Source organism: Sus scrofa, chromosome Y (assembly GCF_054392235.1).
Source record: "Sus scrofa isolate SSC_HxYL_T2T_F1_AM1 chromosome Y, Sscrofa_HxYL_maternal_Yorkshire_Landrace_v2.0, whole genome shotgun sequence".
In the NCBI taxonomy this organism is placed as follows: domain Eukaryota; kingdom Metazoa; phylum Chordata; class Mammalia; order Artiodactyla; family Suidae; genus Sus; species Sus scrofa.
This window is the reverse complement of record NC_139402.1, coordinates 15,984,757-16,000,078: the sequence shown is the minus strand read 5'-3', so window position 1 is coordinate 16,000,078 and position 15,322 is coordinate 15,984,757. Positions and strand designations below refer to the sequence as shown.

At 45.1% G+C, this 15,322-nt stretch overlaps 1 protein-coding gene across 1 annotated transcript in view; it reads left to right on the top strand.

Annotated features, from left to right (window-relative positions):
• Positions 1-287: 287 nt before the first annotated feature.
• The window catches only part of LOC146394399 (heat shock transcription factor, Y-linked-like), a 143,916-nt gene continuing 128,881 nt past the window's right edge, over positions 288-15,322 (top strand). The window contains exons 1-2 of the mRNA XM_085009110.1: positions 288-869; positions 1,293-2,019. Coding sequence (XP_084865236.1) covers positions 357-869; positions 1,293-1,988 — 1,209 coding nt within the window. The 5' untranslated portion in view covers positions 288-356 and the 3' untranslated portion in view covers positions 1,989-2,019. The remainder of the gene's footprint in view (positions 870-1,292; positions 2,020-15,322) is intronic.

Sequence of the window (15,322 nt, the reverse complement as noted above, 5' to 3'; positions counted from 1 at the left end):
ACTTCAGGGATGAAATTGATTTATATATTTATGTGTTTTTTTATTAAAAAGATTCCATTGGAATAGGATCTCATTTGCTGATCTCATTTTTTTTTCTCTCTTTGGGTTACTGTTCAAGTACGGAGCTCATATTTTATATTAACTGGGCTAATTTCATAGAGAAGTAAACCCTGACTGAAGGTGATGCTCAGATTGCTAGGAGACTAGAGTCTTGTGATGTCACAGCTACTCAGGCTGGCAACCATTGTGATGGATTGGATAGTTTATCTGTGTAGGCTTACCAAAGCAGCATTTAAAACTGCAGAGTTCAAAAGCCATGCAGGTGAGAAAAGTAGCTGAAGAGAAATTTATCTGAGATGGCACATGCTCCTTCAGAAATTCAACCTGTGTCTCCTAAAGATGCACCAACTGGTTCAGATTCCTCCACTACATCTCCATGGTGTGATAACTCAATCACTGGGGACTTGGACTTGAGGTCTCAGATTGAAGAAAAAGCTTTCCAGGCTTTGTCTGAGGGCTCCCTGATGAAAGAGCCATGCCACACATTGTGTGCCTCTGAACCAGATGGAGATAATGATTTTCCTCCTCTGCCCTTTCCCAGAAAACTTTGGGAAATTGTTGAAAGTGATCGATTTAAGTCCATTTGGTGGGATGAAAATGGAACCTCGATCGTGATTAATGAAGAACGCTTCAAGAAAGAAGTTCTGGAGAGAAAGGCTCCCTTCAGAATTTTTGAAACTGAGAGTATGAAAAGCTTAGTTCGACAGCTTAACCTTTATGGATTTACTAAATTGCGAAGGAATTTTCAAAGACCTGCCTCACTAGCCAACATTCTGGCAGAAGATAATGAAGTCTCTGCTTGGAACAAGGTATTATGAAATGTCCAGTTATTACTTACAGAGGGACATCTGCAAATATGTTCATACATATAGGGTCATAGTAGACCTTGAAGGTGGGATGAAGTACTGCTACGCTTTTAAATTGAAGGCCACTTGGTCATAGAATATTTGGGGTGATAGAGAAATTTCCTAGCCACCTGGAGCCTTCTCGATGAACCTCACCCAATACAAGCCCCTGAACCTCATACTGTTACTGTAAATGCACCAGGCATTTTTATTTAAGGACCATAATTGCCTGTTCCCACTACATAAATTTTTGAAAATGTTAGTAATAGATGAGTATTATTTCCTCACATTAACTCTGTGTGATGAAACAAGTCAGATTTGTATGGATTCTTTGTCCTCGTATCTTTGTTTAAAAGGTCACTAAATACCTTTCTCTTTTGGTTTTAGCTGCAGTTCTACCATAATCCAAATTTTAAACGAGGCTGTCCCCATCTGTTGGTGAGGATGAAAAGAAGAGTCAGGATGAAAAATGCTTCTCCAGTATCGGCTTCTCTACTTCAAGGCTGCAGCAAGAAGCGCTCTAGAACAGGGGGTGATGTGGATAACCATAATTCTGATGTGGCTGCAGAAACTCGTGGAGAAGATGCAATTTCAACCTCTACAAATCTAAATGTGCCTTTAATAAGATGGCCTTCTATGAGCCAGAGAATTTCTAATACAACTACCCCAACTAGAAGCGGTCTTTCTTCTCCATCATCACCATCAGTCAGGCCACCAGGACAAATTGCCATGGCTCAACATGCTATTTTTAGTCAGTTGACCACGTTTCACATGCACTCACAAAGCAGCTACTCTCCAGCAAGTGGCCACATCGTGAATTTCATTACAACTACCACTTCCATTTCTCAGTACCACCTTATTTCTAACTTCCCAAGTGGTTATTTTGGACTGAGGGTGGAGCCTTCTCCTTTGCCAACCAGATACCAGAATATATCACCAACTGAGGGCCCTCTGTCTAACCCGCAACCAGCAGCCCATCCATGGTTCCCAATGCCAATGGCCACTGACACATCTGCTGCCTCGCTTTCTAGGCCAAACCCTCAGTCCTCTTCCGTATCTGAACATCACCCTAATTACCACTGACCTATCAAAGGACTATAGGTTATGCAGGAGAGTGAAGATGAAATTTTATGCTGGCAAAGTCACCTGCAATTTTGTTATTTCAGCAATAAACTTGTATGTTCATCTTCATAGCTTCAATTTCTTTACTTTTGACACAGTTAAGAGTAAAAGGATGCTGCATTTCTTTTTCTAAAATGATTTTTCCATCATAGTTGGTTTACTGTGTTCTATCACTTTCATACTGTGCCGCAAAGTGGCCCCGTCACAGACCCACCCACCCAAGACGCACACCCACACACATACATATCCTTTGTTTCACATTATGCTGCATCAAAAGTGACTAGAGATAGTTCCCATTGCTATACAGCATAACCTCATTGCATACCCGCTCCACATGCAATAGTTTGCATTTTCAACCCCCGAATCCCAGTCCATCACAATCCTGCACACTCCCCCTTGGCAACCAAAACCCTGTTGTCCAAATCCATGTGTGTCTTTCCTGTGGAAAGTTTCAGTTGTGCCATATATCACATTCCACACATAAGTGATGTCATATTGTGCTTGCCTTCCTCCTTCTGGCTTACTTCACTTAGTAGGAGAGTCTCCAGTTCCAGCCGTGTTGCTGCAAATGGCATTATTCTGTTCTTTTCTTACGGCTGAGTGGTGTTGCATTGTGTATATATACAACATCCCTTAATCCATTCTTTCCAATGGTCACTTAGGTTATTTCCATGTCTTTCCTCTTGTGAAGAGTGCTGCATTGGACATACATGCGTACATAAAGTTTTCATGGAAATTTTTTTTCCCCAGGTGTATGCCCAAGAGTGGGATTGCTGCGTGACATGCTAGTTCTATATTTAGTTTTCTGAAGTGTTTCCATAGCGGTTGTAACAGTTTACATTCCTCCACAGTGTAAGAGAGTTTTCTTTTCTCCATACCCTCTCTAGCGTTTTCTCATGTGTGGACTTGTTAATGTCGGCCATTCTGTCCAGTGTGAAGTGATACCTCATAGTAGTGTAGATTTGCATTTCTCTAATAAACAGTGATGTTGAGAATTTCTTTATGTGCTTGTTGGCCCTCTGTATATTCTCTTTGGAGAATATCTATGCAGGTCTCTTTCCCATGTTTCCACTGAGTAATTGGCTATTTTGTTGTTGAGGTGGATAGGTTGGTTGTAGATTTTAGAGATTGAGCCCTTATTGGTTGCATCATCTGAAATAATTGTCTCCCATTGCAGGTTGTCCTTTTGTCGTTTTAATTGTTTTCAATGGCAGATTATTTTGCCGTTTTTTAATATTTGAAATGTTTGATAATTAGAGAGGAGCATTTGACATGTCCCCTAGCTGTAACTGTTTCAAAAAGGAAAATGGAACTAAGGAAATAGAGAATAGCTGCCAAGAGATTTCTGAAATAGTCCAAGTTGTATTGAATGGGGGTCTCAATTATGAGGGTGTGGAAAAAGGGGCAAATAAAAGTCAATTTGGAAAGGGAAAATACATAGTATTTACGTAGTGTTTTCTCAGCTGCATTATAGTCTATCTGTTACTTCAAATGGAAATTGGATATTAGTTGACAAGATTGTCTTCATTGCAAAGAAAAAATAAATCAATAAATTCCATTGAGTTCCCATGATGGCAAAGAGGTTAACACACCTAACTAGTGTCCATGAGGAAGCAGCTTCACCCTCTGCCCTCGCTCTGTGGTTTAAAGCCCCAGAGTTGCCCTGAGCTGTGATGTAAGTTAAAGATGTGGCTCAGTCCCAGCATTGCTATGGCAGTGTAAGGCAGCAGACAGAGCTCTGCTTTGACCCTGACTGGGATCGCCCATATGCCACAGATGTGGCCTTCAAAAGACAAAAAAAAAATAGATAAACAATTACTTAAAAAGTACATTTCACACTCCAAACGATAGCATATTTTATCTTATCCAGGAAGCATGACCATAATTTACACCATAAGTGCAACAACAATATCCACATGACATCATCAGAGATTGCATCACTGTCACCACAGGGTGGCATTTTATCAGTGAAACATCTACAAAAAAAAAGTAGTAGAAAAAAAAATGGGTGTGATTTTCTCTAAAATCCTCAAACTGTTCTAGGTTATTTTTGCCTTTATCTCCACCCCTTTATATGTCCCGATTCACACGTAGAGGTTGCTTTCTTCTTTTACACAAAGACAGGCTTAAATACAAATGCTGGCCTTTAACACCAAATCTCAGCCAGGTGAACAGGTCCCTTAAAGATATAGAATCTCTTTGACTTAGCAGCTTCTTCTGTTTCTCTTTTACTGTCTTTCTGGGGTACATTCATAGAATTATTTTCAATCATACCAAGAGTCACCTCAGAGCCATCCTTGGAGTAGAAAGGACCCCACTTTGTCTTAAAAAGCAAGGTGCCATTGTTGCAGAGGGGAAAAGGAGGAGGGGCAGATGCCAAAGGAATCTCCCTGCTCACACGTGCACAGGCTTTCAGAGGGCAGGGTGCACCTGGTGCAGGCCACAGGTGGCAAGAAGCCACTTGCTTGTGCTACAGCAGCCTGGACACTTCTTGTGCTGGCTATAGGTGTCCAGATCCTTCTGGTGGGGGCTATGGGCATCAGGTGGGTAAGTGAGATGTGGTGCCTCCTGAGTGATCTACAGGCAGTGGGGACAACCCAAAGCAGTCATCTCAGAAACCACAGGGAGTCAAGGCCTGCCACCGGTAGGGGTGTGTGATCAGGTCCAATCTCTGACCACAGTCACCTCAGAGGTCAGAAATCAGAGCGGGCACGACAACTGAGCACCACCCAGTATTGCTGTCAACACCCTGGCCATATAACCGCCCTGCAACTGTCAGTGCCAAATGCTCTGACAGTTGCACGGAAGAAGCACCCAGAAGGTTGAACACTGTCCTTTGCCAAGACCGTGTAACTAGGAGCAGTGTTGCACCACTTCCTGTGTGGGCTAAGAGGGACAGGCTGCTTCTTATAAGGGTCCTCAGTTGGGGGGGCAAACCACCAGAAGTGTGCATGGCCTGCTACCACTAGGGGTCCAGGAACAGGCACCCCTTGTGGCCCTAATCACCACAGAGGGCACCTCAGAAGAGGTCATTGTGACCAAACATTACCTGTTTCTGCTCCAAGTTCTCTGGGAACTCACAAACCATGCCACTGCCACTGCCACTGCCACTACCAAATGCTCTGGGCACCTCATGATTCTGCAAAAAGCTCATTATCACTCCCAAGGCTTTGAAACAAGGAGTAGCCTGTGCCACCTCCCTGCATGTACTTGCTGCTGCTAAGACCCCAGCAAGAAGGCACTACCAGCCCTACCCACTGCCTCCCTCTCCCTGGAAATACACTCTGCACCCTCGGGATAATGGCCTGCTCACTCCCAAGATTGAGCCAGCAAGAATGCAATCCTCCATGCCCCAAATAAATGGTAACACCCCACAAAATACAAAGGGTTGCTCTTGCCTAGAAGTAACCCTCCAAGACTAGAGTTTGACTTCCCCAAACTCACAGAAAAAGAAAATCATAGACACGATGAAGAAGCCCAGGAACAATTCCCACGTAAGGTACAGGAGATTTCATGTGAAGCAGAAACAATGCAACAGACCTCCGTAGGCCAAAAAACCTGAGTTCAAAAGGGGTAGAGTGAATATATACTGAAGGAATGAAGGCTGAATATCAGGGATTTACGAGCACATTACAAACAGTCATGTCGATTACTTTCGAGAGGAATGAGGAAATTTAGGGGAAAATAGGGAAAAATTAGAAAAGTCTTTTGCAGATAGCCAAACTGGGCTAAAGGCACTAAAGGGCAGAGTGAAGAGTGCAGAGGAATGAATTAGTGACATGGAAGATAGCATAATGGAAATCACCCAATCAGGACAGCAGGCAGAAAACCACATGAAAACACATGAAAGCAACATAAGTGATCTATGGGGTAGCATAACAGGGGTCCATCTATGCATAATAGCAATTCAAGAGGCAGAAGAAAAAGAAAAGTGGATTGGAAATATATTGGAAGAAATTATGTCTCAAAATTTTCCCAAACTAAAGGAAACAGGTATCAAAATACAGTAATCACAGAAGGCACAAAACAGGCTGAACACAAATATGCCCACACCTAGACCTACTATAATGGAAATGGCCAAAGATAAAGAGAGGATTCTAAAGGCAGCAAGAGAAACACAACACATTAACTATAAGAGAACCCGCAAATCACCTAATTCCTCTATAGAAACACTACAGGCCCGAAGAAATTGGCAAGCTATACACAAATTCCAAAAGGAAAAATTCTGAAGCCTAGAATACTCTTCCCAGCAAGACTATCATTTATTTATTTATTCATTTACGTATGTTTTATTTATTTATTGAGTATCATTTGAACTGGAAAGGGAAACAGAGAATTTCTCCAACAAACAAAAGCTAAACGAGTACACCAATACTAAACCCATTCTAAAAAAATACAGAAATGGCTAAAAGAAGAAGAAGAAGAAGAAGAAGAAGAAGAAGAAGAAGAAGAAGAAGAAGAAGAAGAAGAAGAAGAAGAAGAAGAAGAAGGAGAAAAAAGAAGACAGAACATATACAGATTGGAAAGCAGACACTTAAATCAGCCAGCATACATCACCAAAACAAACAAACAAACAAAAATCTACTCGAAAAGTGATGAGAAACACAAGGAACACCAAAAGGACAAACTCGAAGATCTCAAAGAAGAAATTCAAAAGCATAGAGTGTAGGTAAGGAAGTATGAAAATATAGACACCTAATTTTAAATATCGTGTTGCAGCCTATAAGACTACCAGGCTAATGCAAGCAGATGTAGGAAGTGGTTAACCTACTTGAAAAACAGGGAAACCACAAATCAAACCAAACATTACATTCATGAAAACTAAAAAGAAATGTATCCAAGCATAAAATAAAAGGAAATCATCAAAAAAAAAGAAAGAGAAAAAAAAAAAAAAACCAAGGTAATAGAACGAATCAACTGAAAAGCAAGGTTTAACATGGGAATAAATACATGTTTCTCAATAATTACCTTAAGGGTCAATGGACTGAGTACTCTGATCAATAGACACAGAGCAGCAGATTGGATCAAAAAGCAAAAACATACAACCTGCTGTCTGCAAGAGACTCCCTTTAGAGCAAAGAACACGTATAGACTGAATGTGAGAGAATGGGACATCATATTTCAATGGTCAAGACAGGAAAGCAGGAGTTGTGATACGCATAGTAGAAAAAATAGACATTGAAACAAACAAAGGCCATAGAGAAAGATAAAGAAGGACACAATTTCAGAGAGCCCAGATGGTGAGAGAGTAGGGGGATTTGTTCACCTCTCCCACAGATGCAACAAAAAATACACATCTACATGTAAAATGACTCACACAGAACAGCAACTGAACGCGGGCAGAAGAACTGAAACCTCCAAAAATGGGAAGAATCTCTTGACACAACTGCATAAAGCAACAGAAAAGAGGAGAGAGAGAGAAGGGGCATCAGGACTGGACTCCTGAGAGGGAATGGTGAAAGAGAAAGGGAACCCACACCCTGGAAACTCACCGAACCTGCGGAAAGATCAGCTGAGTCCAAGGGATCTCCAAGATGCCACGAAAAGTGTATCAGCAGGTTAGAGGACTGAGAGGCAGTGTGAGAGCCACACAGATCATCAGAACCGCTGGCACAGGTCCCAAAGACTGAGACGCTTTGGTGGGGACTGGGTGCCAAGCCCTAGGCTTTGGAGGTGAGTCCCTGGGAGCAGGCTGGGGTTGGTGGTGTGGGGACAGCATAAGAGATGAGGAAGTGGTGCCCCAGGGGTGAAGGGTTGCAAAGAGCTAAGGGCTGGGGACTGGAAAGCCACAAGAGAGGGAACCCAGGAGAAGGTCTGGGCCTGCAGGAGAGACATTGCACCATTGTTGGGGAGGGGAGAGCAGGATGTGTGGGCCACCAGAGAATACGCCTTGCTCCACAGCATTTTCACTTGCACAACAGCTAGTAGAGCACAGAGGGCATTCCAAGCACATCCCCCGCTTCCACCACGGGCATGCCCGGGGAGAAGCCACATTCCTTCTGCAGTGGACTGGGCCCACTACCCATGGGAAGGCAACCACCTCCTTGGTGTTCCACCCACAGGAAGTGCCCCACTGCCCTGGTGCACCCCAGCAGCCTCCTCCCCAAGTCAGGAAGTTCACCACCACAGCAGCAGGAACAGGCCAGCCCTGCCCACCCTTGGGAAGGGCTCTGCTGACACAGCGTGAGAGAGACAGCACCGCCACCCTCGGCAAGCCCCCTACTGCTGTTGACCACTAGGGCAAAACCCTCCCGGCCATGGGGAGTGAGCGTCCTCCACGGCATGCACCGGCCAGCCCTCCCCACCCTTGGGAAGCCCTCCACTGCTGGAGAGAACCACAGGCAGCTGCCCCTGGCTGCAGGAAGGGCACCAACAATGGGACGTACACCACACTAGGAGAGACATTGCACCATTGTTGGGAGTAGTGCACGTCCACCATGACAGGCACTGGCCAGCCCTGCATGCCCTCAGGAAGCCCTCCAATCTTGTGGCACAACCCATCAAGCCCTACCTGGCTTCAAGAAGTGAACTGCCAAGGCAGAACACTTTGGCCAGCCCCACCCAGCCTACGGAAGCTCCCCACCAGAGCAGCACAACCCAGCCACACTGACTGCCCACAGGAAGCACCTAGCCATGGCGGTGGGACCCGGACAGCCATGCATGCCCTCAGGAAGAGCCCAACCACCACCATGTGCCCTGACTGTGTCAAACTACACTTTGGCTTCCCCAAATTCACACTAAAAGGAAAACACAAGCAAGAAGAGGAAGCTCAGCAAACATTCCCAGTTTATGCAACAGGAGAATTCACCTAAAACCTTCAACACTCAAACAGTCTGACAGACTTTGAGTTCAAACGACACAGAGTGACAATACTAAAGAGATTCAGAGAAGATAAGCACTGTAACTCAGACTCCATCAGAAAAGAAATAGAAAACATAAGGAGAAGCCAAGAAAATATAGAAAGTTCATTTGCAGACCAACAATGTGAGCTAAGGGCAGTAAGGGCTGGAAGGAATAATGCAGGGGAAAGTATCAGTGATGTGGAAGATAGAAGAAAGCAAATCACCCAAACAGGACAGCAGACAGAAAACCAAATGAAAAAACCCTGAGAGCAATATAAGAGACCTATGGGATAACATAAAGTGGGCCAATCTGTGCATAGTAGGAATTCCAGAAGGAGAAGTAAAAGAAAAGATTATTGAAAACGTATTGGAAGAACTTATGTCTGGAATTATGCCCAGCCATGCGAAGTGCCCCACTGCCCTGACATGCCCTGGGAAACTCCTCACCACATTGGGAAATGCACCACGACCACAGTGGAAACTGGCCAGCCTTGCCTACCCTTGGGAAGTGCCCTGCTGCCATGGGGCAACTCGGCCAGCCCTGTCCACCCTTGGGAAGTGCTCCACTGCTACAGGTTGCCCCAGAAAGCCCCAGGTGGAGTGCACCTCCACCTCCATGGGCACCTGCCAGCCCCACCCACACTTGGGAAGCTCTCTCCACTGCAGAGCGAGCTGGCCAGCACTGCCCACACTCAAGAAGCCCCCCACTGCCATGGAGCACCAGGGCAAGCCCCGCCCATGTGCAAGGAGGGCAACTCCAATGTGGCAAGCCCTGGCCAGGCCCACCAGCCTTTGGGAAGAACCCACCTTCCATGGGGCAACCAGGCCAGGACTGCCCCCCTTTGGGAAGTGCTCTGCTGAATGGCATGCCCCAGCTATCCCCAGGCACATGTGGGAAATTCACCTCCACCATGGTGCACACCTGACAGGCCCATCCACCCTCGGGCAGGGCCCTCTGCCATGGAGTGAACTGCCTGGTTCTGCGCACCCTCAGGAAGCAACTTTGTGCCACAGAGCAAGGAGGCCAGCCCCACCCACCCTTGGCAACTGATAAGCTGAGCACACTGAAAAGCACCGCATGCCCGCAGGATGCACTCTGCTGCCACTGAGCACCAGGGAAAGCCCTGCCCAACTGCAGGGCTGTGCCTCAACCACATCCTATACCATTCAGCCCCACCTGACCTCAGGAAGGGCCCCACTACTGCAGAGAACCCCAGCAAGCACATCCTGGCTGCAAGAAGTGAATGACCACAATGGTGCACAAAGGCCAACCATGCCTGGCCATGGGAAGAACCTAGGCTCAGCAGTGTGACCCAGCACACCATGCATGCCCTGCTGAAGTGCTCCGCCACCACGGTGCAGCCTCAACTGTGCCAAACTACACTCTGGCTTCCCCAAATTCACAGAAAATGGAAAACACAAGCAAGATGAGGAAGCTCAGAAAACATTCCCAGTTTACACAATGGCAGAATTCACCTAAAATCTTCAACACTGAAGCAGTCTGACAGACTTGGAGTTCAAAAGGGAGACAGTGAAAAGACTGAAGGAATGAAGACAAGATATGAACAGGAATGCAGACGCCCTCAGAATGCTATGAGAAAACATAAGGAGGAGCCAAGCAAACCCAAAAAATTCATTTTCAGAGATACAAACGGAGCTAAGGGCAGTGAGGACCAGAATGAATAACGCAGAGGAATGAATTAGGGATGTGGAAGATAGATCAATGGCAATCAGCCAAACAGGAGAGCAGAAGGAAAACCAAATGAAAAAAGATGAAAGCCATATGAGACTTATGGTATAATAGAAAGTGGGCCAATCTTTGCGTAGTAGGAATTCCAGAAGGAGAAGAACAACAAGAGGGGGTTGAAAATATAGTTCAAGAAATTACCCCTGGAAGCTTTCTAAATCTAAAGGATTCTGACTTCAAGGAACAAGAAGCACAGAAGGCCCCAACAACTTGAACCCAAATAGAACCACACCAAGACATATAATAACAATGGCAAAAATTAAAGATAAAGAGAGGATTCTAAAGGCAGCGAGAGAAAAGCAAAATGTCAATTAAAAGCGAACCCCCATAAGGCTATCAGCTGATTTCTTCACAGAAACTCTACAGGCCAGGAGGGAATGGCAAGAGATATTTAAAGGACTGAAAGGAAAAAAAAAATGCAACGTGGAATGCTCTATCCAGCAAGAATACCATTTAAAATAGAAGGGGAAGGAGGGAGGACAGATGGCGGAGGAGTAGGGGGACACGCTCGCCCTCTCCCACAAACACAACAAAAGAAGCACATCTACAGAATAAATTACTTGCACAGAACAGCAACCAATCGCTGGCAGAGGAACCTATACTCCAATAAAGGCAAGAAGTTCGTGATATTACTGGGCAGAGCGGGAGAAAATCGGAGAGTGAGAGAAGGTGAATTCGAGTGGGACTGGCCCTCCCGAAAGGGGACTACGGAGGAGAAAGGCTTCCCGCACCCTGGAAAGTCACCTACCGGGGGAAAGATCAAAGAAACCGGAGAAATATCCAGATGCAGGGAAGAGTGTAGCAGTAAGTTGGAGTATTGAAAAGCCGATCAAGAACCCAACGGACCATCTGAACTATGGGCACAGTTACCAAAAATTGAGATGCCTGGGTTGGGGCTGGGCACCGAGACCTCAGCCCCGGAGGTTAGTCCCCATGCTGGGGGGGCAGGGCGGAGCGGAAACTGCTTGGGAGGTCTAGAAACCATTTGATGGGGCAGAGACTGCCTGGGAGACTAGAAAACAAAGCTGTTGCAGAGGAAGGGAACAATACTCTAGGGACGGGGAAGTGGAAAGCCACATCAGAGGGAACCTGGGAGAAGAGCCTGGTCTGCGCCCCTGCTAGGGAGGGGAGAGAAGGGGTGGGTCCCCATAGAATACCCCCCATGCCACAGCAATCTTACAGGCCCGCTAGCTAGCAGAAAGCTGTGCTTCCCAGTGCATTCCCTCCCCCCACCCCCACCACCCCCGCCACCCCCTACACTCTCGCCTAACCTGGGGCTGCCTGCCATCCAGGAGGGCTGGCCTCAACAATTGCCTGAAGCCTACAACAGCAGGGGCTGTCCCTGCACAGGCCTGCTTGCCCTTTGGAGGGGCTACACTTCCACAGAGAAGCACCAAACAACACCAGCCCCCGAGAAAAAGCCTGCAGCCCAGAAAAGCTAGAACAAGCCTAGCCAGGCTGTGAATAGATCTGCCTAATTCTCAGATGGTTTTCCTGAGTCAGGCTACCCTGGGGAGGAGCCTCTTGGGTCTCCAATGGCACTGCTACCCGCCCAAGCCCCAAGGGGGTGCTGAGACCTAGTGGACCATCTGCAAAGGACTGCCAGCTTCAGGCAGGACCCCCTGCAGCCTAGAAAAGCTGCAACAAGCCAGGCAGAGTTGGGAAAAGATCTCAGATGGTTTTTCTGAGTTGGGCTGCCCCTGAGAGGAACCTCTTGGGTCTCTAATGGCCCTGCTATGCGCCCAAGCCCCCAGGGGGTGCTGAGACATAGCGGAACAGCTGCATAGGACTGCCAGCTCCAGGTAGGACTCCCTGCAGCCCAGAAAAGCTGCAACAAGCCTGGCCGAGTCAGGAAAAGATCTCAGACAGTCTTTCTGAGTCGGGCTGCCCTGGGGAGGAGCCTCTTGGGTCTCCAATGGCCCTGCTACCCGACAAAGCCTCGAGGGGGTGCCCCACTCCTGCAGAATAGATGCTCAGCACCACCCCCTGGAAGAGCCCCTGCAGCCTAGAAAAGCTGCAACAAGCTCAGCCAGATTGTGAAAAGACCCACCTACATTCTCAGGCTGTCCTTCTGAGTTGGGCTGCCCTAGGCGAGAGTCTCTTAGGTTCTCAGTGACCCAGATAGCTGCTCCAGCCCCCAGGAGGTGCTGCACTCCTGAGGAACAGCTGCCCAACACCGCCAACCCCCTGCCAGAACACCACAGCCTAAAAACACCAGAGCAAGCTCTGCATGACCAAGTGAAATCTGCTACCATCCTGGTGTGGATCTCCCAGTCCTGTCTGCCCTCAGGAAGCCCTCCTTTGCTTCAAAGAAACACTGTTAGCCTCATTAACACTCCAGAAAAGCCCCACTGCCTCAGAAAAGATTGACCAACAACACCAGCCCTCAGAAAATATTCCACAGCAGTGACAAGGCAAACACTGCCCGATACAGAGAGTACAACTCCCTCAGGAGAAAGAAAACAACAAGAAAGATGAAGAAGCTGAGAAACCACCCCCAGTCAAACCAACAGGAGAACTCACCTAAAACAGTCAGCAATGAAACAGATCTCTGCAGTCAGACAGACCTGGAGTTCAAAAGAGAAATAGTGAAAATACTGAAGGAATTAAGAGAAGATATGAACAGTAATGCGGACACCATCAGAAAGGAACTAGAAAATATAAGGAGGAGCCAAGAAAAACTAGAACATTCATTTGCAGTGATGCAAACTGAACTAAGGGCAGTAAAAACCAGAATGAATAATGCAGAAGAACGAATCAGTGATATGGAAGATAGAATAATGGAAATCACTCCATCCATTCAACAGACAGAAAACCGAATTAAAAAACTGGAAAGCAATATAAGAGATCTATGGGATAATATAAAGCGGGCCAATCTATGCATAATAGGAATTCCAGAAGGAGTAGAAAAAGATAAGGGCATGGAAAATATATTTGAAGAAATTATCGCTGGAAACTTCCCAAATCTAAAGGATACTGGATTCAAGATACAAGAAGCACAGAGGCCCCAAACAAACTGAACCCAAACAGACACACACCAAGACACATCATAATAAAAATGGCAAAAGTTAGTGATAAAGAGAGGCTCCTAAAGGCAGCAAGAGAAAAACAGAATGTTACCTACAAGGGAACCCCCATAAGAATATAAGCTGATTTCTCTACAGAAACACTACAGGCCAGGAGGGAATGGCAAGAGATATTTAAAGTGCTCAAAGGAAAAAATATGCAACCTAGAATACTCTATCCAGCAAGAATATCATTTAAAATAGAAGGGGAAATTCAATTTTTTTCCAGCAAACAAAAACGTAAAGAATACAGCAACACAAAACCCAGGTGAAAGGAAATATTGAAAGGGCTTCCCTAAACCAAAAAGAAAGGAAGGAAAGGGAAGAAAAAAGAAAAGAAAAGAAAAAAAAAGAAGAAGAAGAAGAAGAGGAAGAACTAGGACTGAGGAAACCGCAATCAGAGAGCAGTCACTCAAATAAGCCAGCATACAGATTTAATCATGAACATGCTTCAAACAAAATAAAATTAAAAAGAAAAAAATAAAAAAGGGTCGTTAAAACCATAAAATGTGGGCAAGGGATGTTAGGAAATAAATAACCCTTATTGTTTGTTTGTATGTTTCTCTTCTTAATTTTAATAGAGTAATGAAGTGTTTGAACTAACAGGACCATCAGGCTAAAACACACAATTATGGGAAGGGTTTAGCATACTTAAAAAACAGGGCAACCACAAGCCAAAAGCAAATATTGCATTTGCAAAACATGAAAAAAAATACACTCAAGCAGATAAGATAACAACAAGAGACCATCCAACCAAAAAAAAAAAAAAAAAAAAAAAAAACAAAAAAAAGAAAGGAAGAATGGAAGAATGGAGAACCATAGAATCAACTGGAACACGAGGTTCAATTGGCAATAAATAATCATCTATCAATTATCACCTTAAATGTCAATGGACTGAATGCCCCAATCAAAAGACACAGAGTGGCTGAGTGGATAAAAAGGCAAAAACCTTCAATATGCTGCCTACAAGAAACTCACCTTAGGACAAAAGATACATATAGATTGAAAGTGAAAGGGTGGGGAAAAATATTTCACTCCAATAAACAAGACAGAAAAGCAGGAGTTGCAACACTCATATCAGACAAAATAGACTTTAAAACAAAAGACATAAAGAAAGACAAAGAAGGACACTATTTAATGATTAAGGGATCCATCCAAGGAGAGGATGTTACTATCATCAACATATATGCCCCAAATATAGGAGCACCCAGATACATACAGTAAATATTAACAGACATAAAGGGAGATATTGATGAGAATACAATCATAGTAGGAGACATTAATACCCCCCTCACATCAATGGACAGATCCTCTAGACAGAAAACCAATAAAGCAACAGAGATCCTAAAGGAAACAAGAGAAAAGGTAGACTTCATTGATATCTTCAGGACACTACATCGAAAAAAAAGCAGAATACACATTCTTCTCAAATGCTCATGGAACACTCTCAAGAATCCACCACATATTGGGACACAAAGCGAATCTCAATAAATTTAGGAGCGTAGAAATTATCTCAAGTATCTTCTCTGACCACAATGCCATGAAATTAGAAATCAACCATGAGAAAAGCAAAGAGAAAAAACCTACTCCATGGAGACTAAACAACATGCTACTAAAACACCAATGGGTCAATGAGGACAT